General features: G+C 35.7%; 1 protein-coding gene across 7 annotated transcripts in view; it reads right to left on the reverse strand.

The window, feature by feature from the left end:
• The window catches only part of SNTG1 (syntrophin gamma 1), a 346,565-nt gene that overhangs the window by 120,384 nt on the left and 199,674 nt on the right, over positions 1-26,507 (reverse strand). For 4 of the 7 annotated variants that reach the window (XM_064653459.1, XM_064653469.1, XM_064653446.1 and 1 more), the window contains exons 6-10: positions 23,841-23,884; positions 23,692-23,733; positions 17,752-17,898; positions 3,762-3,864; positions 2,266-2,348 (exon numbers count right to left, since the gene is read on the reverse strand). In XM_064653459.1, the coding sequence (XP_064509529.1) occupies positions 2,266-2,348; positions 3,762-3,864; positions 17,752-17,898; positions 23,692-23,733; positions 23,841-23,884 (419 nt within the window). The remainder of the gene's footprint in view (positions 1-2,265; positions 2,349-3,761; positions 3,865-17,751; positions 17,899-23,691; positions 23,734-23,840; positions 23,885-26,507) is intronic. The other 3 variants (XM_064653492.1, XM_064653474.1, XM_064653482.1) reach the window with 2 other exon arrangements.

A 26,507-nucleotide genomic window follows, 5' to 3' on the forward strand; every position in this document is an offset into this window, starting at 1 on the left:
ACAATTTCAGGCCATTCCCTTCGTTCCTGGGACTGGTCACCAGAAAATTAAAAGTTCAGTGCCTGCCCTTTTCTACCCCTCACGAGGAAGTTGTAGATTGCAATGAGGTCTCCCCTCAGTCTCCTCTTCTCCAGGTTGAACAGATCAAGTGACATGAGCTGCTCCTCATACGTCTTCCCCTCAAGGCTCTTCACCATCTTCGCAGCTCTCCTTTGGATGCTCTCTAATAGCTTTAGATCTTTGTTATACTGAGATGCCTCAAAATTGCACCCATATTCAAGATGAGGTTTCACCAGTGCAGAGCTGAGTGGGACAATCACTTCCCTCGACCAGCTGGCAACACTTTGCCTGATGCCCCCCAGGACATGGTTGGCCCTCCTGGCTGCCAGGGCATTGCTGACTCATATTTAACTTGCCATCGACCAGGACACCCAGGTCCATTTCCATGGCACTGCTCTCCAGCCTCTCGTTTCCCAGTCTATCTATATTCAGGGTTTCCTCCCCCTAGGTGCAGAATCCAGGTCTTGCCCTTTTTAAACTTCGTATGATTGGTGATTGCCCAGTCTTCTAATTTGTCCAAGTCTCTCTGCAGGGCCTCTCTGCCTTCAAGGGAGTCAACAGCTCCTCCCAGTTTTGTATCAACTGTAAACCTGGTTAGTATCCCTTCCAATACTGCATCCAAGTCATTTATGATGATGTTGAAGTGCACTGGGCCTAAGGTGGAGCCCTGCAGAACCTCATTAATGACAGGTCACCAGCCTGATGTTACCACATTCACTATAACTCATGAGCCAGTTGCTCACCCATCACATTAGATGTGTATTCAATGGTTCTAATGCCTTTTATAGAATATCTTCAGGAAAAAGAGGAACTATGGCATAGGAGTTGTACAGAATTTAGTTCTCCTTTGGTTTTACAAGGCATTCTGTTCCCATGACAAGAAGACATCTGAGATAAGAACCACATCCTGGTCTTCAGTACAAAAATTTAATTTAGGGTGAATTACAGATTATAGATTCACAATATTTGATTGAATTATTTAAACTGAAAGAGAAAGATTTGGTTTCAATAAATTATTATCAGTTCGAATAGAAACTGCAGCTAATCTAGATCAGTTTTGACACCTGTAGAAACAGAATTCACAAATGAAATTATGTTTTTTATGAGAAAAGCAAAGTTAGAATTGAAGTGAATAATTCAGTTTAGGATCTGCTGTCATAGCCTTTTTATATATATACATACCTATATAGATTGTTGAGACAAATCTACTTTTGTTGTTGCTGCTTTAGTTACATATATTTTTACTGTTATTTGACATCAATTTTATTGGTGTTATCTTATTTTTATAAATTCCAGCTCCTGAAACTTGTATAATTCCTAGGGGCTTCCCAGATTACAGTCAGGTTCAAACCTGTCGTATTAATGTTTAAACGTCTGAGCTGCTATTTAAAACCCTTAACAGTAAAATATGAAAGTACAGTGAAACAAGCCGGAAATCAAAAACAACAAAGTCTACTCAACAAGGCTTACAGTTTTTTTAATAATTATGATGCATACTGGTCTATTTATACTGTGCTTTTTATATTTTTATCTACTACACAGACAAATACTCAGCAAAAAACCCTTAAGAACTACATAGAATAACGGAAATTTTTAATTTCTTGGCTAAGAAAATTGTTAAAAGTCCCTTGTTGCACTTCATAGGCATCTTTTAGTAAAAATCTGATTGAGCATTTGTAGCATTTTATCCTAGACACACTTTGCTCCATAACCCTATCGCTCTTCAGTAAGATTTTAAGTGTATACTACTAGAAGTAAAACACTCTCACCTTAAAAATAGGTAAAAACATGTACCTAAATCATCTTTTGCCAAAAGCTTTAAATAATGTGTGCAGTATAAGTAATGGAAAAATATTCTGAAAAAGTTTTCTTCCTTTTTTATAAATAGATATATTGTCATTTTAAGAATTTTAATTCCTATGTGGAGAAAATCATCTAGAAGAAAAAACTTTTGCAAAATCCCTACTGCCCCAGTAAAAATAGTAATCACATCTATCAAGGCACAATCTCAGCCTGTAATAATTTGTCTTAGTTTAATTCCCAGCCATAATATCTGGCAGCTCTTTTTTCCCTCTATGGAACTGTCTATCTCCAATGCTAATTAGAGCTCCTCCCATGTTGCTATCCTTTATTAGTACTTCCACTTAGCTGTTATAGTATAATTATTCTTCCATGTAATTCCATCAAGGAGATATAAGCACTTACCGTGTTGTTGGGGTGGTAGTTGAGATGCAAGCCACTGTCACATAGCGGAGAGGATGTGCCACTGCTTTGGTCACTGGGGGCACCTAATAGAAATATGAATTCACAAAAAAATCTTCATTAATCTATGATGCTGTAATTCAAATTTGTGTATGCATGTATGCATTCTCCCCATCCCATCCTCCCCCTCTTCCCCCCCCACCAAATGACTTTTATCATATATAACATTCATTTACTTTCTCCATCAGTCAGTATCTGCCTTCTGGCTTAAGTTAAATTCCTTTGAAAGCTGAATGGAGGCACAAGAAAGCCTCCTGGTGTGCTTTGCTTAAAAAAAGTGAATAGCCTGTTTAGTAAGGAAAAAAAAAAAAAAAGCAAAGGTTTTTGCAAATTTGACAATAAAAGGGAAGTGCATATTTTCTCTCTCTTTGCTTTTACTTGAAGAAACTTGAGTAACTTTGTTACTCTCAGTGGAGTTTGCAGTTCTAAATGTTCTTGTAACAGTTCAGGAGATTGCAGGGCTACACCTCAAAAGTAAGGTGATAGGATCCCTGCAATTGCACATTCCTGTGCATCACTCAGGATGCTCTGTGGTACCCTTTCATACAATGGAATACATTTTTAGTTAAGAATACAGTTTTGATATGTTTCTTGTCTCACTAGAATTTAATACATAGGAAAAAGAAAAAGACAATATTTCCTTTGTATAAAATGCTATTTCATAATTTAGTTTATTTAATTTCTATTAACTTAAAATCAAAGACTAAAAGTATTGAAATCAAAAATTTAGTGTTTTGTTGCTTAAAAATTAAGCAATCCTTTTACCCTCTTGGGAGAAAGAAGCAGAAGGAAAGCAATGGTGACAAAAGACGCAGGTTGACATATAAATATGCTTAGTATGCTGCGACTGTCTATAATTATGCATCTACACTTACAATTTAATATAATTACAGGAAGACAGCTGTCTCCATATCTCTCTCATGGGGCTAGTTGACTAAAACTCGGTTGGACTTAAACAAAATACTTATCATCCCAGAGCAATTTATTCTTAGGTAGACAGACACCTCCACCAAAGCCTCTGAATTTTAAACAGCAAAGTTAAGCCCTCTAAATATACACACACATTGCATGTTCACATTTGCAAGAAAAAAGTCTTTGAGATTAAAATGCTATCTGATGCTTTCTGAAAACCTGATTTTAAATACTCTGCATCAGGATGTGAGCTACTGCGAACTAAAATAACTCTACTGTTTTGCCTTCAACTTTGTTGATTCACACCATGCAAATGCCTGGTTATCTGTTTTTCAATCAAAGATAGCAATTTTTTGCTTGAAGTGAGTGTTAACAAAAACCCTAGCAATAGAAGCATCTTATATTCAGGCAGTAATGCTGATTGTAAAAGATGGTGTCAATCAGCCTCAATGCACAATAGTTTCAGAAGGTGCAAGCGTTCACGAGCATTGAACTGAGTTCTTTTTGGCCAAGTAATAAAGGCTTACATGCACAGTCTTCATTCAGTGGCAGTTTGAGAAAGGCAGGTGCTCTTTTCAGAAAGGACACAGTTAGGGTCACTTCTTCCCCCGCATTGCGAAGGACCTGAACCTGGAAGAGAAATACAGACAGATACCTTGAAATAAATGTATGACCAAAATGCATCAGCAAATGTAAGCACTGCCATGCAGCTTTCACATACCAGAATTTAACTTCTTAGTAAAGAAAGCAAGACGTAAACCTTTCCAAATGTTTTTCTGTTGTTTTTCTAGCCACACAGGTAGTTAATAGGGCAAAAGGGGCATTGGCCTCCTATATTAGCACTTTGACCTGTCCCATTATACAGTTTGCTCTCTGGCACTGTTCAGCCATGTACCTCCTTTTTTCAGGTCATCCAGCCTAGTATGTATGCATTAAAAAAAAAAATATTTTCTCCCTCAACCAAAAGAACAGCAGTAGTTTCCACAGCTATTACTGTAAGTCTTACTTACTATTATGAGTAAGTCTTTCTAACAGCCAGAGTTAAATTTAGCTGAAGAGGTCCAGCATGGATGAGACCTAATCTTCCTCACAGACACAGAGGAAAAGTATCTATTTTAAGCCTTGAAGCTCAGATAAGCACAAGTTTGGGTTTTGCCAAAGGGTAGCTTGCATCTTGGACATAGGAATGAGCAAATCACCTATCCAGCTGTGAATACTTTTAGCTTTCCTGTACTTTCCCACAGTTACCCCTTTGGCTCTTGTTCATGCCTTTAGGTTCTGTGTGGTACAGCTGATAGACACCCCAAACATACAGCAGAGCAAGGGAACTCCAGGCACATCCCCAGAGTGGCACAAAGGAGGCACAAAAGCAACAAAGCAAAATCCTGTATGTAACAGTGGAGGAGGAACATTTGAATCAGCTTATAATATGAGACCAAGAATCATCAAGTCGCACAGTTCTGTTTCAGAGAACAACTATTTCCTGTTCTGGCTCTAAAACTTCAAAACTCTTCAAGGGTTGATTTAATGTGGGCTTACAATGACAGAAGGTTGCACCATGCCTCTCTGTGCAGAGAGCTAGATCATTGCAGTCGTGTTCAGAGGGCTGCTACACAGCCAGATATTAGACAAACATTTTAAACTAGCACATATCTACTCCCTTTCTGCTGTGTAGCTGGATAATACACAGGTAACCCTTCTGTCAAGCTGCTGCTTGTGCGAAAGCCTTGTAAATAATTTATGAAGGATTGCTATTCTTTAATTATGTCTATCAACAACCTACCCTACAGATTTAGTTACATGCATGCATATAACTATACATAGGAATGTTTTCACCTAGAATCACTGCATTATTTTGTAACTTAAAACAATTCTTAAAAAGAAAAATGTTGATTTTGCCTTGAAATACAATACTTCCTACTCCATGCTGGTTGCCACAGAGAAGTAACAATACAATGACAGAATATTTGATTCAGTATCTGAAATTTTAGTATCTTTATTGTTTAAAATAACACAGTGGTTGTCAAGGCACATTTTGCAGTGTAGTATGTGTTTATATGTATGTGTGCAAATAAACACACATATATCACAACAAATTTAATTAACTTATACTTCACGCCCAAAACAAAATCTGTAACAAAGAATCATAGAATCATTTAGTCTGAAACATGAGCCTCTTTGATGAGCACTTCCCAATTTTGATACATTTTATATCTTAACATTCACAAGTAGCACTTATTTCATAGAAAGATGATTTGCAATATGAAGAACAGCAGATCAAGACTATGAAGTCCTGAATTCTGTCGGAGAAACCGTACTGTATCCTTAGCCTCCACAGAACATCCTTCTCCTCTCTTATGTATCAGTCACACAGCTCAGAAAGTCAAGGCAAAAGCAGGAACTTACAGATATTTATTGAAATGACAGATGTGGATAAACAAAGTGCAGGAAAATACAGCTACCCTCTGCCTTTTTAAAAAAATATTTCCTTTTACTCAGGAACAGATTAAAAATAAGTAGAGAACTTACAGCATTACCAACTTTAGTTTGTAAAGTCACCTTTTAAGATATCTAAGAATAAGTGGATATCATCTGTGAAAGAGGCTGAGACAGTAACTGCCCTGAATCTTTCTTCTTCCAGGAGTAAAACGATCCATGAGTCTACATGATTTCACTTGATAATGTATTGCTCTGTAAAGCCTGTAAGATGCCATAAGTAGTTTACTGTGACCTTTTTCTCTAACCTCTCTCTCTCAAACCTCTTTATCTCATAGGATGAAAACTGTAAGCTGGAACACATTTCACTTTAAATCAGCAATACTGTGAAGTGCATCTGGGAATGTATGAAGCACATAATCTAGAAAGATTTTGACATGAAGAATAAAGACTAAAGAGGGATAAAAGATTAAAAGAGAAAACTACTAGGTAATGATTACAACAAAGAGCAGATGAATTATCGATCCCATTTCACTTACTTTCTAGTCATTATCAAAGCATAAGGTTAGTTGAAGAAAATGGAAATTTTAATTACTTTACTTTCTTTTTCTAGCTTTCAGTTGAAAGCTTTATTGTTATTTTATATTCTTTGTCCCTACTTTACATAAGAAATGAACAATTGTAGAACCATTTAAAATCAAATATGCCTTACAGAATTCATTTATTTGTGTCCTCATTCATTATGTACAGCATGTCACACTGCCATTCTTCTGTGCAGAAAGAGAATCAGGTAAAATGGGAAACCTGCTCTTACAGAGGACTTTTTTTAGTGGTACACCAGAACAGTTTATGTTCATGAGTGGAAAACTGATAAATTATGAAAAAAAAAAGGTAACCGTCCAAAGTATTGTGACTAGTTGTTATGAGAAATATCTATGAAAAAAAACTCACTTGAAACACAGACAGTCAGTTTGTCTGGAAGAGACAATACAGTTAGGATTTCTAGAGCTTTATAAATATAAGTGGAATTCTACCAACAGTCAGACACACTGGCATACTAATTATTTTTTCTTTGTTTCTCATTACCAAACATCAGTTTAGCTCAAAAATTTACAGAGGACAATTATCAGGACAATTTTGAAAATTACAAGGAGAGTGCAAAAGGAAATGTGTTCCTTGTTTCATGTACATTCACAAAGAATGATTTTATCTGCACAGGTATATCCATGTGACCCTGAAGAACTGGCAGTATATTCCATGAACTAAGTGGTAATGAGCTTTTACCACTGAAGTCATTTCATGAACTCATTGAAGAAACCAGTTGTCAATCATGATGTAATTTTTAGATAAAGAAATGGATAGATATGTGAACAGCCATCCTGCTCTCTTACTTGGAAGAAACCTCCCTCACATTTATTTTGTATAGATTGCCAATACCTTGTCAATCAAGCACTATCACTGACAACAAAAGTGTTAGTTATTTCTGGAAGTGATAATTCTAGAAATATTTCAAGGTTACTTTCAATCATAAGAGAGATATATACTATCTAAATCCTTTATACATTCTTTCAGAGTCATAGCAGAATTTCTGATTTATAAGGAAACCTTGGAGCTAGGTTGATCAGAGGAACTAATTTCAGATTTTTTTCCTCAGCACCAACATGTATTGTTAGAATGAAAAAACTGACTCAAGACTAAAAAGCTAGGGACTACTTACCAGTTTCTGCAAATAATGAAGCTCTCTTAGGAATTTGCAGTAATTTAGAAAACTTCCAGAATTCTTCTCATTTTGCAAAGGGTACTTCCATATTTTGATACCGTTAAATTAAATTCCTTAAATTATTGATACGTTAGTCCACAAATGAGAAAAAAGTTGGGGGTTGCTTTTTGTTTTTTCCCACACAGGGGTAAGGTGTATTTAAAACAGCAAAAATAGAAAACCATGTTCTGAGAGGCATCAGGCAAAGCATCGCCAACTGGTCGAGGGAGATGATTGTCCCACTGAGCTCTGCAATGGTGCAGCCTCACCTGGAATATTGTGTGCAGTTTTGGGCACCACAATATAAGATATTAAGCTGTTAGAGAGTGTCCAAAAGAGGGGCCAAAAGGACAGTGAAGGGTCTTGAAGAGGAAGCCATATGAGGAGCGGCTGAGGTCACTTGGTCTGTTCAGCCTGGAGAAGATCAGACTGAGGGGAGTCCTCATTGCAGTTTAAAACTTCCTTGTGAGGGGAAGAGGAGGGGCAGGCACTGATCTCTTCATTCTCATGGCTAGTGACAGGACTCGAGGAATGGCATGAAACTGAGCCAGGAGAGGTTTACGTATAAGGAAAAGGTTTTCCACCCAGAGAGTGGTTGGGCACTGGAACAGGCTCCCCAGGGAAATGGTCACAGCACCAAGCCTGGCAGAGTTCAAGAAGCATTTGGACAATGCTCTCAGGTACATAGTGTAATTCTTGGGGTGTCCTGCATAGGGCCAGGAGTTGGACTTGATACTTGTGGGCCCCTTCCAACTCAGTATATTCTGTGATTCTGTGATTTTCCCTAGTATATTAAAATACGTAAATGTTCTCAACTTCTAAAAAATGAAAAAGAAACATTTTTTTTAAGGAATACTAATTTTGAATAAATATAAAAACATTATTTCAAAAATAAAAAAAAATGCAGCAACTTCTAAGATGATTTTTATCATATAAGAAGAGTTTGGAGAAGGTAAGATAAACTTACAGTGATAAATCCATGGAATATTTGTAGGACAAAAATTTAACTCAGTAGTTGACCTAACATTTTCAAAGTCTAACCATATTATATATGCTCACCATAAGCCATGGAAAATCTCCTTTCAGAAGAATTCTGTTTGCCTTTGCATTTGACCTGACAATTTCTAAAGCACTGCATATCCCAGATTGCAGAAAAGGCATGACCAGGCACCATTAAAAAGATTTGCTTATTCTCTTTATCACTCTTTATGATGTGTTTTATTTCCAGAGGCTATACTGACTATTCAAGATGCATGTGCTTTTTTATCCCTAAAGCCCTAGATTTTTAATATTTTTGAAATCTTTCACAAAGCTCTAGATTTCAGGCATAGGAATTCACAAAATTTTATCAAGTTAATTTTACTAGTTAAAAATGAATAGTAGTAACACAATGTGTTGATACAGATGTTGAGTGGATTAAATAATAAAAAGTTATTTAGTATTGCTATTACTACTTGATTGAGCTTTAATTTTTTATTTCATCTAGTGAGTAATACTAACTATTGATGTGTTGGTGTGCAGTGTCTAATGAAGTCATCTGTAACATCTCCTCATTAACATTATGGCAACATACTAAATTCCTACCGCTATTTTTAAAATCATATATATATTTAATGCAAAATGAGTTCATGTGGAAAGAGCTACGCAAACAGAAACATTGTCAATAAACTTTCTTATGCAATTTATAACCTTACTACCAGTGGGGTCAAGAATTAATTTACTTCTACCACACATAGCCCTATATAAAGTTAGGATATTCATGAATGGAGACAGGCAAAAAACCCAGTTGTGCATACATCAGTAGCTGTGTGAAATAGCAAAAATAAAAGAGTCAGTGATTCTGGAGTAACAGTGTCTATATTTCTGTGTAATTACTGTAATGACAGCGAGGGGGCCGTTTGAAGAAGCAAATTTTATGATGATATGTGATACTGCTGAATAAAATCTCTACATAATAACAACACTATTCTGAGTTCTTAATAATGTCTACAATGATATTGCCTTTTAATTTTATAAAACCTTTTAAATTCCCAGTTCACGAAAACATTTGAGCATATGCTGAAGTCTCTTTCAATATACTCAAGAAAGCACTGAAGCGTGAAGTCCCTCTGACATCAGTAAGTATTCTTTCCTCAATAAGACCATAAAACCCCTCTTAAATTACTGATGAAATTTACCCACCAATGAAGTGGTAAGGATTTAAAACAGAAGACATATAGATGTCAAGATCTGTGTTCTCCTGAACTGGAGCAAATTTCACTCTTCAGCCATTAAATAAAAATCAGTTCATTAGTGAATATTTTGAATTATAAACATCAGGAAAGAAAAAAAAAAAGGTAGAAGACACCTTTCTACTCACTCCACGGTTGTATAATGCACTACTATCAAGTCCATCAGCAGATACCACAACATGCATTTTGATACAATCATATATAGGTCAAAAGCTACAAAGCTTCATATCCACAATTGTCTTACGTTTATTTAAAAAATCAACTCCTTTATTTAGTAAAAGCCATATAGTTAATACAGAACATTAGCATTAAGAACACATCACTGCATGGTGAGTTTTTAGTTTCTATGATCTATATTTAACACAGTATTTACCAACAATGGAAGTGACTCAACCAATATAATATCAAAAAGTATCAACACTTTTTTCCTTCAGAAAAATTATTTTCCCAATATAGAGAGAAAACTAGAACACCATTTTATGACAGAAGCTCCTACTCAGGCTACATACCTCAAAGTATACTTCAGACTATAGTTTGACACTACTACAGTGGTATGTTTTAAATTTTTGCTGTCTGTTTTCAGAACCTGTGTTAGATATTTAGCGACAAACCCAAAGTGCTGCATGCCAGAACTGGGGACTATCTCAAACAAGTAAAAAGAACTGCAGGGCAGAATGGTGCGCTTGCCAAGGACACAGGAAGACGTCCTTCTATTCTGAACTCTCTTCTGCATGTATCCTGCTACTAGCACAGCTTTAAACAAGTGCAGGGGGATGCAGGAAGACAAGTACTTACAGCAAAGATACCCTACAGAGCCCATCACTCAGCAATTATTCTAAAAATTGCAGACAGAGGTTTATGGATTCACAAGATGACACAGCAGTGGAACTGAGGGAGCACTTAGTGAATGCTCTGGCTACTAAGGCACTATACCAGAGATCATTTCAGATCTCTGAAACGTACACAGAGATTCAGAGCTTGATGCTTTTCGACAAGTCCCATCAGACTGGCCAGAAAGTTATTCCTGATTCCAAGTGACAGCACATGTTTAAGCTAGACCATTAGGTGGATTCTCAAATGTACAATAGCATACTAGTCATAGCTATAATATGCAGGTTTCCTTCATGGATCCTGGCTCTACCTGTTTTCACCGGCTCATGAGCTTTAGTCACAGAGGTACCAGAACATGCAACATGCAACTGCTGTATAAAGCATTAGTAGAAAACTAAGTGATCCCCCTTTAAAAATAGATTTCATCATGTTCCAAGCCTACAAACAAAGTAGGCCCCTTATATCAGCTAACACTGAGAGACACATGCAGAGTTTCCTTTATATGAATGACTAAAATAATCAGATGTAAGCAACATGAATAGTGTAATGAGAAGGTAGGAAAAATATTAATTTAACAAACAATTTATGGGAAGCAAAATTAACTACAAAAAAAATCCATCAGGCAATAGAAGACCAAATATAGATCACAGAGAGGACACAGACTCCTGCCAGTTCTTTCTTTAATGCACTTTCAAGACAAAAAGATAACACTATTTCTTCAGTGATCTATTCACAATCAAGTTAGAAAGAAGAATTTGTTTTTAAACTTTTAAGTCTAACACTTGTGGAATGGAGTACTTACATTTTTGTCTAAAAGATCTGACAATACCTTTCTGGAAATCTTTAACCTTTCTATGCTCTATGATTAACACTAAAATGTCTATGCACATTTATCTTTTGAAAAGTAATATAGGAGTCCCTCAGCAAAAGGTATCAATGAAAACACCTGAGGAAAAAAATATTAAAGGAAAAGTCTGAGGCATTTTCCTGTTCTTCTTTCATTAATCTTAGCATTATTAATAAACATCACCCATAAAAATATTGCTGTAAGTGCTTAATTTGCATTCTTAGGTCATGTAGCCTCATTCTTAATTCTGTTCCACTAAAGACGGCACTTACTGGTCATCACAGTTCATATTAAATAATTAGAAGGCCATTACTCCAATACAGAAACCATGAAAAGCAAGGAATTAGAACTTGTTAAAACCTTATGTCTATGAAAATTGAGAACAACAAACCCTGGAGTCCCTGACTCACAGGTCACAGGGGACACCATAGGTCCTTGAACTGAAACATTTCATACCACGGTCTGAAAAATGAAAAATATGAATTCCTTAAATAGATTCCACCAATAATACATTATTTACCATGATCAACCTGTATACTTTTTGACACATCCCAGCTGAGTTTCAGACTGTTGATTCTAATGCAAATGTTCATTTTAATTCCAAACAATGGGTGTTGTTAATGATTCCCAACATATAGTCCATGGGCTACTGTATAGTCCAATGGTCTGGGACTGTGGTCCGTAGAAGAAATAGATACATGAATATGCATTTAATACCCATTCAGCTTCATGATAGGCAGCTATACATGACAAGAAAATACCTATGGAAACACACACAAAAAAAAAAACCAAAGAACTAGAAAACTCCAACCCAAACCCTTTCCAATTCTTATGAGCTTTCTCAGTGTATCTATTTGTAGTAAGTACAAGCCACTCAGAGATCAGAACTGCCTATCTTTGTTTTTACATTATCTGCTCCACATATGTCTCCACTTCTCCAGGATTATTCAGCTACACTAAACAATCTGTGTAGTTCTACAGTTTTAAGAAGTCCTCTACTTTAAACACTCACAGCTGTTCCACTTTTAGAATATTATTATGTATTCAGCTGATGGGTATCTACTCTCTTTCCAAGCTAATTCATGAAGACATATTTTTAAATTACATATTTAATGACTTCCAAAACAACTGGCTAAGAGAAGCAAGGCAAATCCCTTACCAATACTTAAAATGACAGACATACCAGTAGAACTTTTCCTAGTGTGGTTGAAATCAAACAGTATGTAATTTACAATTTTTTTAAATTAAATAGGAAACTTTAATTCTTTTGGACAACACAAAACTTTAAGATAGTTTTCTAAATGTAAATTACAACTCTATGAGACTCATAAAATCCCCTCATGTACTTAGGTAACCTACTCAACTCCACCATCAGTCAAATATTATAAATCCATAAGCCTAATTCTGGTTTCAACTCATTAGATTAACACACATGTTTCATCTTCTACCCATACTACACATTTTAATCACAACTGTACAGATTTCAGTAAATTTCTCATTGGTATAGCTCAGAAATTTACAAAGGAGACAGATTTTGTTTGGGATCAATTTAAAAGACATTGTCCAAATCAAATATTGACCAAAGCTGCTTTGGGAGAAATATGTGAACCCCTTAATAAAAAAACTCCTATAAAAATGGAAGAAGCATTTACACCACTTTTATGATAGCATCTACTGATTTCTCCACAGTTTTTCCAAAAGTTTGCAGAGCATCCTGTGTGCACTGGAGATGAATGATCTACAACTGTTCAATCTACAGAGGATTTCTTATTGAGGACACAAGGTTTTTCTGTTTCATAATAATCAGAAAGCAACTGTGATGGTAGTCTATGCTGAGATTGTATGTGTGTATGGGTTTTTCCTTTCAACTACATGTTATGGAGAATATTCAGAAAAAGCTGTCAACACCTGCAACACCTGGAACATCTGGTAAGCAACCTCCAGAGGCTTTGAATATTTACCTTCAAGGGTCCATAAAAATTAAAATAGTTTTTATTCTACGCAGGTCATATTTTAATACACAGAAAATATGTAGAAATTCCTCCTACTCATCATATCTACACGATACCCTTGTGGAATCTATCTTTATGCAAGTATTATAATTTTAGTGGGTTCTAGTCCACTATAATAGGATTTGGTAAGAATAATCTAGAACCATAATTTACTAATTCTCTGTAGGCTACCAACCAATCCTTCATATTTCTATTCCCTAATAAGAAGTTCCAAGAGCAAATGATTGACAAAACCACCTTTAAATGAAAGCAGAGAAATTTAATAAAACACATTCTCTTAGATTAAAAAAATTAAGATTAATTCCAATTATGTAATTAAATTTAATTACATTTATATAATGTACGAACTAAATATTCCATCACAGATTTCTCCAACACAACTTTGAGCAAGTTTTTGATTATCATCCAGCAATCTCCAAAAAAAGACAGACTATACTGGAATGACACTTTCTGGTGATAAGAGCTGCCACAACCAATCTCTGTGCAGTATACAAGTCAGAGCTTCAGTCATGAAATTATTAACAAATTAAATGGGAAAACCAACACAACAGGCAATAATATCAATACCTCTTACTCAGAGTATTAAGATTCTGTTTTTAGCCTGCAGGTGTTATGGAATACAGTGCATGATAAGGCAGTCACTATTCTAGAAAAAAATTATAGTGTATAGTGTATGACCCATCCAACAGTGTAAGAGAACACAACAGATTCCAGTAGATAATCATGAGCTGAATTGAAAAAAAATGCTGTAAAAAGTCTCTCAAAACCAATACCCATATATCAGCAATTAAGCAGGAAAACCTTGGAAGACAACCTAGTCACTTAGGACTCACCATCCCCTATACAAAAGTCATATAAAATACTCAGTATAGAAAAAGGCTGAAGATATTATCCATGTTACATAAAGAAAAATAATCAGCTATATTTACAAAATAAAGCAAAATGTTACATATTTTTCTGCATGATTCCTAGAGTACCTAAGTACAATCGGAATAAAAACCACTAGGAATAAAGGTCACTAAAAACCTTTTTATTAATGGATATGCATTTTTTTGTTAGAAGACTTCATGCTAAAGCAAAAAAGCCTCAGAAAGAAGCTTTTCAATAACATTTTTTTGGGGGGTGGGTTTTAAGTAAGGGTAAAAATCAAAGCAAAGTAGAAAGTGGAAATGTTTTTTCTAGTAAGCTGTAACAGAAACTGGACAATAACTTGACATTAATTTCTCCAAATTTTGCAGGTAACATGTGCTCCTCAATAGGAGGAAATAATTTTAATCAAATTATTAAATCATTCATCAAATTGTTCATAAGGATTTGGAGTTCTTTCTTTTCATAGTTGATCATACTGCACTTTTTTTTTTTTATTATTATAGCAGTGAACTTGAATGGTCCAACTTTTCTAGCCATGATTATTAACAAAACAATGAAGCTGCTTGTTAATTATTAAATATATAAGAATCTCCTGCTCCTTCAGCTGAACTGTTCCCACAATTCCAATTTACCAGAAAAAAAGTCCTCTCATGACTGAATTCTATGGGAAATTTCTAAGACTAAACACTAAACAAGTACTTTTTTATGTATGTAATTTGTGAAAGGATCATTAGTAATATGCAAAATGCACACACATTACTTAACTACATAATATGCCAGTTATTGATCCCATTCCTAATACTTGAAGGTGAAAGTCATCCCATTGACACAGCATTTTGAAGTACAGTCTTAAATTTTAAAATCTTTTATGAACAAAGATATGTCTAAGATTTTTGAAAACGTGGCTTGAATATTATTTTTGACTTCACAGAGCTTCAGTCCTGAGGGAAAAAAAAAAGAACATTCCCAGAACAAAGGTTTGTTCCCACTAATCCCATTGCAAGGCTAGGGTCATACACACAGCTATTGGCAAATTTCACATTTACATATTCAATACAAAATTTGCTGTTGGCAAATATGACCTTAGCAGTTAGTTTCCATAAATGGTCACACTAATCAAGCACAAGCCTATAAATGCTCATGAAAAATGAATAAAAAAAGGTCTTAAAGAGTTTGAAATCAAATTTTAATTGTAAATTTGAATAAATATTACTATACAAGCCTATTCCTATTAGTTCAGTTATAAATGTTATCAATGTCAATATGACATAAAAATAATTCTTGGGCAAATTTGTATTTGAAGTGATGTTTTAGATCAATATATGTGGTTAATTCTGCTAAGCTTCTTGGCAGCTCAGGATCTAATGTCTGAGAGAGTTAATTTAGTATTTCAGGAATTGTGCTCAGTGGTGAAAGTTCTCAGCTGAGAAAATGCATAAGAACATACTTTCATGCCATTTAATGCAATGGAAGCCTTTCGGCTGCAGAATAATTGTACTGTATCTAGCTGAAGTTGTGAAAACTAGAGGAAATTACTTTGTTCTTCAAAAATATTTGTAAAAAATAAAGATCCCAATTTAGTAAAATATGTAAATTCATAATTTAAGTCAAATACATACACATTTTGGTGAACAGGGACCCAGCATAACTATCTTGTAATTTGAAAATTTCACAAATAATACTGCCTCAACATTTTTAGGATAACTTTCATCTGCATCTAAATTTCAAAAGTCTTGGCAAAAGTGAGTTTGGAGGTGCTCACACTGGATTTTAATCAACAAGAGGACATTTATAGGTACTCTGGAAACAAAAGAGATTAGCACCTAATTCCAAGGAAGTAAAAAAGCTAATTTATATTTCAGCGCATAAAAATCTGCTGAATTACAGGTTTAATCAGTTTATGGCATGAGTTCTTCATGACTTTCAAAATTAAGCATAGATCTGATATATTAATCAAAACTGATTAGGCTGCTTATCCCATTGCAACCCTTTTTTAATCTTTTCTTATTTTCCTAATTAAGCAATAACACCACAGAAGTGCATTCTTGCCAGAAGTTAATTACCATTTGAGACTATAAAATCTTACAACAATAATAATTGATAGACTATTATATAAGAAGAATGTGTTTTCTGAAACAGAAAACTGCAACATCAAAGTAAAAACAGAATGCTTTGTAAAATTCTGTTACATTGCTGCTAAGTGATTATGTCAGAATACCATAAATTAAAGGACAAACTACTAAAGGCCTCACTTTTAGAAAGTCCAGGGCCCTCAAATCTTAAAAGTTATAGTTTTACAATTTTCTCAGGGCTCTCATTTGCTATAAAAATTCAGAAAAATAAGAAAAACACTGTTTTTCTTATTTTCTCAATATCTAAGGAACATTATACAGAGAGATGATTCAGCAAAGCATGCTCCCATTTAGTTAACACTTTCCTGTTGAGATTATTCCAGTAAAGGTTCCTATAAAGAAAAGCAAAAATTAAAAGGTCTTGGTATTGCCAAATTCCAACACTCAAAGTGTTTAAATTGGAAAAAAATAATACTTTGTTTCACAGACTTGTTGTTGCCATTGTTGTGCAGGTGATTCATTTTACTCTAAAACCTCACACTGATTGATGTAAAGAGGCTGTATACAGTCTGTAAAACCTTGTAAACTTTCAGGGTGATAGATATTTAAACAAAATATTTATCTGTTAGCATTCATTATGGTAAACACTAGCTCTCACCAATATTTCTCTCTGCAATCAGGGATTCACAAATAATACATTATAACCTGAAGTGCCCAGGGGATTTTGAATATGTTTTGTATTTGATTTTCCATGTAAATATGACTAAACAAAAGATGTCAAAATACCCTTAAGATGACTGAGAAGTGGTTAAGGTTTTGTGAAGCATGCCTCTCTATCCATTCAATATGTAAATACATCATACTCAAAATAGTACAAGAAGGGAAGGCATTTCAGTATTATAGAAAATCTAGAAACATCCTTGAAATATGGGAGATTTTGATGTAGAACATTGCCTTGAACTTTCCTTTTAATAGCATAATTAGAACCTTTTAAATGCTCCGAATCACTACTGGCTTAATAAGGACATGTGAAATGGAATAGAGCTATGTACATTCACTAGACCTCATCTAAAGATATATGTCATTATCCTGGTAATGCCAATTCAGCCTGAGCAGTGACTAGTTCCCATTTTCATCAGAAAAGTGGTAACAGCACAGGGAAGCAATAACTGCTGCAGGTCTCTGCACAAAAATCTAGGGAACAGGCAACTACTGTAATTTTTAATGAACCGTTTCTTCCCTCTGTAACCACACCTGCACCAACGTTCTTCTTGTGACCTGTGAGCCTTTAACCACTGCAAGCTTTCTTACTGGCCACAGCCTTGAAAAACAGCTAACAGGAAACAAGTAGTACCAAACTGAACTTGTATAAAGACACTGGTACTATCAGGGCAAAAGAAAAAATTATACATCTACAAATAGGCCCAGTGCTGACAAACAGATATCAAAACACCAGTACCATACTGTACCATACTAGTGGTTGAGAAGTATGGGATGGGCCATCTGGAAACCTCCATGTATCTGGCTGGAACAGGCCAACACTGGATACTATTGAAAAATTATATAGAGTCCATTCTCCTTTCCTCTTCCATCTCCACCGAACAAACTGTCAAAAGACAAAGACCCATTGTAGAGAAAAAAAGAAGACCTAAAAATATGTACAGGTGTTAGATTATCCTTGGATTAAAAGTTTTTTCCTGGTACTCATTTGATTTTATTATAGCCAGAGCAATGACATTTGTGAAGAGTCAAATCAGGTATTGGAACTGCTGGAAAATTGTCAGAAGATGATGTGTGTGCACATTTGCACTTCTCTGAGCACACCTCTTATTTATGACTCCTTCTGGCTAGCTAAATGAGTACACCTGCTCTATTTTATCCAGTGTGCTCTATTAGGTCCACATCAATCCATAAGAGATACACAAGTTGCCTTTTAGAGGTAAACATTTCCTATCAGTCTAAACTACATTGTTGTTACCTGTTTAAAGAAAATATAACTGCTGGGAGTTGGACAGTATTTTCTAGTACTTATGGGTAAATGAAAAATTTTTAATAGTAACCAGAGAAGATAATTTTCATACCCAGTTTTGATTTTTCCTACTTGAAGTTGGAGTGTTTTGTGTATGTTTATTTCCTCTGCCCTTTGGAGGCTTTTGGTGCTCTCTGAGACATTCTTGTCTAGTTTCAATAGATTATTATAGAGCAGTTAGTCCAAGTAAAAATAAAAACTCAAGCATCTAGCCAAAGTGGACTATGCTTTTTCAAATATAAAGCACACAGAAACATATTAAAAATAATTGGGACTCTGGTGCTCTGCCAGAGACCCAGACTCAATCTCTTATCTTTTTAATTATTGTACACCATTACATCTATGCATAGCAAGGAAAAGGGGTTGAGTCCCTTTACCAAAGACAAATTGAGATATAGCTCCACAACTGGGAGACGCTGTGCAGAATGAAATATTTCAAAAAGCCTTCTGGAGCGTAAAGCACAAACACGTACGAATAAACATGAAAACATTTCTATTTACTTCATTAGGAAGCAGAGAAACCCAAAGCTTTACAACAAAATACCAATGTAAACAAGGTCACAAACAAAGCATATCTGATAGTACACACTTTCAATCCACTGCTCAACTGTTTCTTTTCTTTGCAGCTCAGACTTCCAGCATTAATAAAGCTGCATGACAAAGGAGGAACCAAAGGCAGTTATTTGAGGGATGTTGCACCACAACTGGTGATTCAATCTTTCACTCTATCCCACTAAGCCCTAATGGATTTTTGCTTTGAGGACTGTAGCTATGTAATAAGGAAGTAACAATATTAATCATGTAAACTTGGTATTAGTCATGACAGCATAATCTACTCCTTTCTATAAAAACTCAGCAGTATAGATGAGTAGTTTTAAAAGATGAAATCTTAATAAGATGACTAATATATCTACAGGTATCATGAGAAAAAAAGAATGAAAATATTAATTAGGAAGACTAGCAATACTTTAATGTATTTTAAAAGTCTAACATTGTAGTGGTTGAATAAATTCAAGTTTTTACAGAGTTTGGCAAATAAAAAAATTATTTAAACACTAAAAAACTATAGCTAAAACCAGATCAGAAAAGCAGCCTAATACATGTTAAGAGTACTGTTCTAGGATATATCCAAATTCAAGGAATTTCCACTACACAGGAAAAAAAACAGTAGACTATTTGCAGGTTCTTTTCCACTTGATTGGCACTTATTTCAAATTGATGCTGAAATATTAAACAGATTATTATTAGCTCAAATTTCATGAACAGTAAAGATGTTCAGTAACAGATATTTTCATTAATTACACCAGGGCACCAGGGTGTAATGTCACTAAGGTGACATAATTTTTTTTTTTTTTTTAATCACTCAAGTCTCAAATAGAAAACAGCAGCTGTATGGAAAGAGTAAAAATATTGGATTACATTTCACTTTTAAATTCAGAAGTTAAAAACTTCAGATTGATTATGGTTGTCTCTCAGAAGCACCGACTATGCAGCTTCAATATTTAAAGTCGCCATTCAGTCTAGAGGGGAAAGGATTAAATGGCTGTGCTGTGAGTTATACAGTACAGGATCTCTGCAGCATGAGAAGGTGGTAATCTGTGTTCGCAGGTTGCTGTTACCACTGTCATCAAACTGCAAAATACTAATGCAGAGATCCTTTTCTACAACAGATTCAGAACTTCATATAATTCAGAGACCTAAACCTGATAACAGTCTAGGCCTCTGCTTCACAGTTAAGGAAACAAAGATAACAAAAACATAATTTACCAAAAGACACTTCTGTGATGTGAATATGAAGTGAGATTTCAGATCATTTGGTTTCCAGTCCTGTCTTAAAAAATACAATATCCTTGTTCTGCTTAAAAACACTTAGAAAAACATTGCCAAAACTATTCATAATGTGTTTTAAAAATTGGTTTGAATGAAACTACAGTTTTAAAACAGAAAAGTCAGAGTAGGAGTTTCATTAGCTGCAGACAATTTCTGTTAAGCAACTACAATCCCTATACTGTCAGATTCATATAGTATATATGACTCATGGAGGGCCAGTACAGTTATATTCCCACTGTGAATGTAGAGAAAAAGGGGAAGCAAAAGATACAATGCAGTGCACATGACATCTCATGTAAGGTCATTCTGCTGGAAAAAAAGGTGTCTTGTGCAAAATGCAACCAATGGCTGAATTGAAACATGGTGCTACATATTGTAGGTAGCTCGACATAAAATACACCAAAGCCTGAATATACCTACCTACCACTACATGACCTTTTCCTGTTACAATTAAAGGAATGCCTGACTGTCACAGTAACTGACAGGCTATCATTTTTCATTAGAAACATTTCCTGAATTTTCCCAAATACAAGAAATAAGAAATTATATCATTTCCATAGCCATTTAATTCCTTTCATTTCCTAAGAGAAAAAAACAGATGCTAAGATCGAAAGAGATATGTAATGATAGATGTTGGTACTACCTGAGATGTAGTAGATTCATTAAGAACGGAGACATAATCTCAAACATATCAGCCTTCCTTTGACTGAAATTCTTCCTTCTCCATGGACTTTAGATGATTTGGTGCACTATAACCCTGGAAACAGTTCATTCACTTCACTTCATGGCCAGTCTTCGCGAACGAAGATTTGGGAAAGGTCTTTACCCTTTGAGCCTGCGCAGTGGATTTTTTAGGTGAGACACAGTGTGCGCTGAACTGAGCCCACCCTTTAATCCTAAGATTCATCTGCCGGGGCCGAGCGAGCTTGGACAGTGGCAGCGAGGTCCTCAGGACGTAGGTTTGTTTAGAGTGACCTTCTCTTAGATGGATGGCCTTACAGGGCTGACGAGCTCCATCTGCCCAGAGGGGTTCCCTGACCGGGAATGGAACCCCAGGCTGTGGCGGTGAGAGCACTGCATCCTAACCACTAGACCACCAGGGGGCCCCACCCTGGAAACAGTAAGAGTAGTAGATCCAACACAAGGTTTTTGGTAGTATGTAAATGAGTTGACTCATACTCTCCTACTCTGAACCACTCAGTATTATCACAAGGGAAGTAGTTCACTGCACGGCCTCTCTTTCTTTCCCAAAATCTTGTCTACTGTTAGTGATGTAGTGGCTAGATCTAGAACGACCAAAAATGTCCACATAACAGCATTATGTTGGTGCTTGCCTTTATGTCTGGACAGTATATGGAGGGAAAATCTAGAGATACATTAGTTTCCAGACTACAAATAAATTAGTTTCCAGCCTTAAGAATAATTATATCCATTATAAGCCCTTAAAAGACTAGGTGTATGGATTAACATGCTATGCATTGTTGGACCTTATTCCTTAGATAGAAGCCTAAACTTTAAGATGTGTTTTTGAATAAACCTAATTTCAGCCTTTAAAGACTCTTGTTTTAAAATGTAAAGGAGAGTTTACTGGAAAAAGAATAATTAATAAATCCAGAGCAGAAAGAGCACAAAGTCATGTATTTTAACAGATATAATGGACTTTCCTAACCTCCACATTCAAGTTCATACTGCATTTTTTGGACTAAAACTGCCAGTGTGATGCTGGGAGATATTTTTTAGGAGAATTTCAAGTTTATTTTTTCCCTACAACCTCCTCCCATGCTGATACTTCACCACAGAAAGCATGTATTTACCTTACCATAGGAGAGCACTAAGACTTAAGCAACACGATGCTGCACTCAGATTGGAGTCTTTACAACCCAAGACAAAGAACAAGCTGACAGTCAGTCTTTGATAGAAACTAATCATGTGCTTTCATGGTATGAAAGTAGAAAACTAGGCTCAAGATTAAGTGATCCATCTAAAGCTAAAAAAAAAAATCAAAAAGGAACTGTGTAAAGGCTTCCAGTAAAGTACACTAAGAACTGACTAAACCCACCTATCTAGTCTTATGAGAGTAGTCTATCAGTCTGTCTATCTATCATTTGTATCAAAAGTAATCAAAGACAATAAAGACAACAGAATGTCCACAAGCATTAACTAATCACAGAATATGATGAGTTGGAAGGGGCTCACAAGGATCATTGAGAATTTTATCGGTTAAGAGATTGTCTCAGCAAACAAAAAATAAAATCATGGTGTTCTTACCAGTTTTCAATATGCATTTGAGTGTTCAAGGCTACACTTCCAGTAGTATCTTTTTCTCATGTCTTGTAATTTCAACAGCCTATTTAAATCCCATTGAGAGATTTGCCATATTAATGCATATTAAACAAACAAGCTCCAGTAAACTTATAAAATATTTAAAATCTGATCACTATTGCACAGGAAAAACCTAATATGAATATAAATATGACTATTAGTCAGTACATACAGAAGGGGGTGTGATGAAGGCTCCGAAGAAGGAAGCACGATTTGTAGTATAGATTTCCAAAAGGAAATAAGTGTGCAAAAGCATTCTGAAGAATAGTGCAGTGATCTAATCTTTCAGCCTGCACTAACTTGTTTATGAGAACTTCATCTTTATTAACTCTTGCTTTCTAAATGCAAACGACGTCTGTTCAATGAAGTGGCACGTAGTAGACTGCTGTATGAAACACAGAGTGTCCTTGAATTGGCAAAGTAAGCTTTAGAAAGGTAACCTTTCAAATATAACATTATCTTAAAAATTAAGATACAAATTCTGTGGAGCTACACAGGATTTCAAGGTAATTTCTTTGGTAATCTTCTACTTTCTGGCATTATTTTCTGAAATATAGGGTTTCCTCATTCTGAAAGTACTTAAGAAGAGTCAAAAAGTCAAGTATAACAGAAGTACATGATACATTTAGCAAAGGTGACATACCAATGGAACCAGCCTACTACAGACCTCCCAAATACACATGGCTTCTCTAGAAGAAATCTTCTTAATACACTGTTATTTTAAACCCTTATTAATAACAGCTTAACTGAATGAGGACAGCATCCCTCGTAACTAAAAGCCAGAGAACTAAAGGCAGATGAATAGTTTTGTTTAATTTTTAAAATAGGATTAAAACCAACCAAAAAACAAATCTCCAACACAGTACAAATTACAGCTTTTGAAATTAAAATGACCTCACACAGCCAGAAAGGTGTAGCACTGCTGAAATTTAACAGCTATAAGCCAGAAGAAGAAATGCTGGAATATATACAACTCAAATCTTCATAATAAAGCAATGACCTTTAATTTAGAAAAGCCTATCTGAGAAGAGCAAGTACACAAAATTAGGAAGGAGAGATTGCACTACAAACTTTGTTGTTTGTCATGTTAGAAGGTACAGTCATATTTGTTTACGAGTCACATTAACTCAAGTGACACCACCACACTGCTATCAGGGTACACTATCATCTCAGTAACTATGAATGACAAAAAGTAGACTAAAAAACAGAAACGCTCACCACTTCTTCATGCCTGCATTTTCTCACATTAATTCCATTAATCTGTTATTAAAAAGATAAAGAGAAGACTTACTCTACATTTCATAAGTATAGAATTCATATCACATTTCTAGAAAAATACAAACAAAATAATTTGCAATTTTACTCACCTGTAGAATTGCATCTCCTATAAAGAGTAAACCTGAAAGTTCAGCTGAAAACAGAAAGCATATTTTTCACTCATTTTGTACAAAACATCCTACATTTTGTGTACATGAATTCTAATTTAATTTAATGTTTTTACATAATCTTTAAAAAGTTAAAACAAAAACCTAATATAGAACCAAACAAAAAAATAAATTATTTGCATTTTCTTTTTTAAACTCAAAATACTGGCATTTCAGTATTATAATAAAAGAGACTATCCAGCCTAAGCGCAAGACTATGAAACATAGTCCATCAGTCACTAGTACCCTCAGGCCATTGTAGTGAGGTATAGTATACTATTCTGAATAGAAAATTACTACAGGACTAGGTCTTATTTGCCTGTGAGAAATAATTTCTAACAGACTGAAAAAAAGCAACATGGAGACTCCAGAGCTACCTATGAATGACTAATTTAAATTGTAGGCTTTTAGCAAAGATAAAAGATCCTTTAGATCCTGCATCTTTGATAAACTCTATAAATAACATGGAGTATTAGTTTTGAATAATATTTTATATGCTGAAGAGCTAGAAAATCAGTATATTGTGCAAAATGAACAGCCAAACTGAATTTGATTTTTAAAACAAAACTGTATCACAAAGACATTTACAAAATCTACAGTTGCAATTTTTAAATATTGTGTTGTGTTTCAGAGCTACCTGATACAACTATACTTTGTAAGCATACCGGAAGTATAACAAAGATGATTTAGGTGTCTATAAAGAAATTAATAATCCCTAACATGGGAACTAAGGAATGTTAACAGATTACATGCAATTATTTACCTATAGTATTGCATGTCATTCCAGAAGATACTGTCTGGGAAAGACTAGAATTGGGCTTGATCCAAAAACTTTACTTATTTCCATGAGGGCAGAAGAGGTGGAGGGATGGTGCTGTATGTAATAGAACGGTTAGAATGTGTAGAGTTCACAGTTGGCAATGGCACAGTTGAGAGCCTCTGGGTAAGAACCAAGGGGCAAACAAATAACAAGGATGTCACTGTGGGAGTCTGCTATAGACCTCCCAGCCAGGACAATGACACCAATGATCGTTCTTTGAGGAACTAAGGGACACTCCAAAGTCAACTGCCCTTGTTCTTATGGAGGACTTCAACTTGCTAGAAATTAACTGGGAGCATCACACAGTTGGTTCAACCTGGACCAGAAGATTCCTAAAAAACCTGGATGACAACTTTATGGAACAGATCCTAAAGGAGCTGACTTGGAAAGATGCCCTCCTTGATCTGCTGCTTGTCAGCAGAGTGGATCTCATGAGCAAAGTGGAGATTGGTGGCCATTTGGGCACAGTGACAGGAGGAAAAGTGCCAGCAAAACCTCAGCTCTGGGCATGAGGACAGCAGACTTCTGGCTGCTCAGAGAATTAGTAAGTAAGGTCCCCTGAGGAAAGGTTTTGCAGCTGCTGGGGTCCACCAGTGCTGGTCACATTTTAAACATCACATCCTAAGGATGGTGAACAGGCAACTCTGAAATGTCAGAAGTCAAGCAGGCAAGGCAGAAGGCCGGCTTTGCTGAACAGGGATTTTTTCCTGGAAAAGGGCCAAAAAGGGAAAGTTGTATGCCCAGTGGAAGCAAGGTCAAGTGACATGGGAAGAATTCAAGGATGCTCCTTGCTGCCATAGGGAGAAAATTCGTGTGGCCAAAGCTCAGCTGGAGTCGAAGCTGCCAGAAATGTGGGGGACTATAAAGTTTTTTCAAATATATTAATGGCAATAGGCAGGACAGAAATATCATTGGGCCATTACAGGATGAGAACAGTCACCTCACAAACAGGGAGAGAGACAAGGCAGAGGTGTTTAACACTTTCTTTTCCTCTGTCTTCAGATGACAGATGACAGACCAAGGGGGTCCCAGCCCAGTGTCCTGAGCTGGAGGACCATGACTGCGAGAATGATCTACTCCCAGTCGACCCTGAAATTGTGCAGGATCCACTGCTTCAGTTGGATCCCTACAAATCTATGGGGCCTGATGGAATTCATCCAAAAATCCTCAAGGAGCTGCTGATGTCATTGCACAACCTCTCTCAATGATTTTTGAGCAATCTTGGGATTCTGGAAGCTGGTCAATGTTGTCCTGATCTTCAAGAAGAGGAAGAAGGATGACCCTGGAAATTATAGGCCTGTCAGTCTCTCTTCAGTGTCTGGTAAAATTATGGAGAAGATTATTCTGGGAGATGTAGAAAAACACTTGAAAGACAACGCAGTCATTGGTCACAGCCAGCACAGTTTCATGAGAGGGAAGTTCTGTTTAATCAAATCTGACTTCCTTTTTTGACAAGGTAACCCACCCAGCTGATCAAGGAAAGTCAGTTGATGTAATACTTTTGTATTTCAGTAAAGTTTTTGATACTGTCTCTCACAAAATATCCAAATAAACCCATCATGGAGTAGGTGAGGAATTGGCTCATGGGACAGGCACAGAGGGTAAGAGTGAATGGGGTAACATCAGACTGATGACCTGTCACTAGTGGGATTCCACAGGACTCCATATTAGGCCTTGTGCTCTTCAACATCTTCATAAATGACTTGGATGAAGGAGTGGAAGGGATACTCAGCAAGTTTGCAGATGACACAAAACTGGGAGGAGCTGTTGATTCTCTTGAAGGCAGGGAG

This window comes from Pseudopipra pipra, chromosome 1 (genome assembly GCF_036250125.1).
Source record: "Pseudopipra pipra isolate bDixPip1 chromosome 1, bDixPip1.hap1, whole genome shotgun sequence".
Lineage (NCBI taxonomy): Eukaryota > Metazoa > Chordata > Aves > Passeriformes > Pipridae > Pseudopipra > Pseudopipra pipra.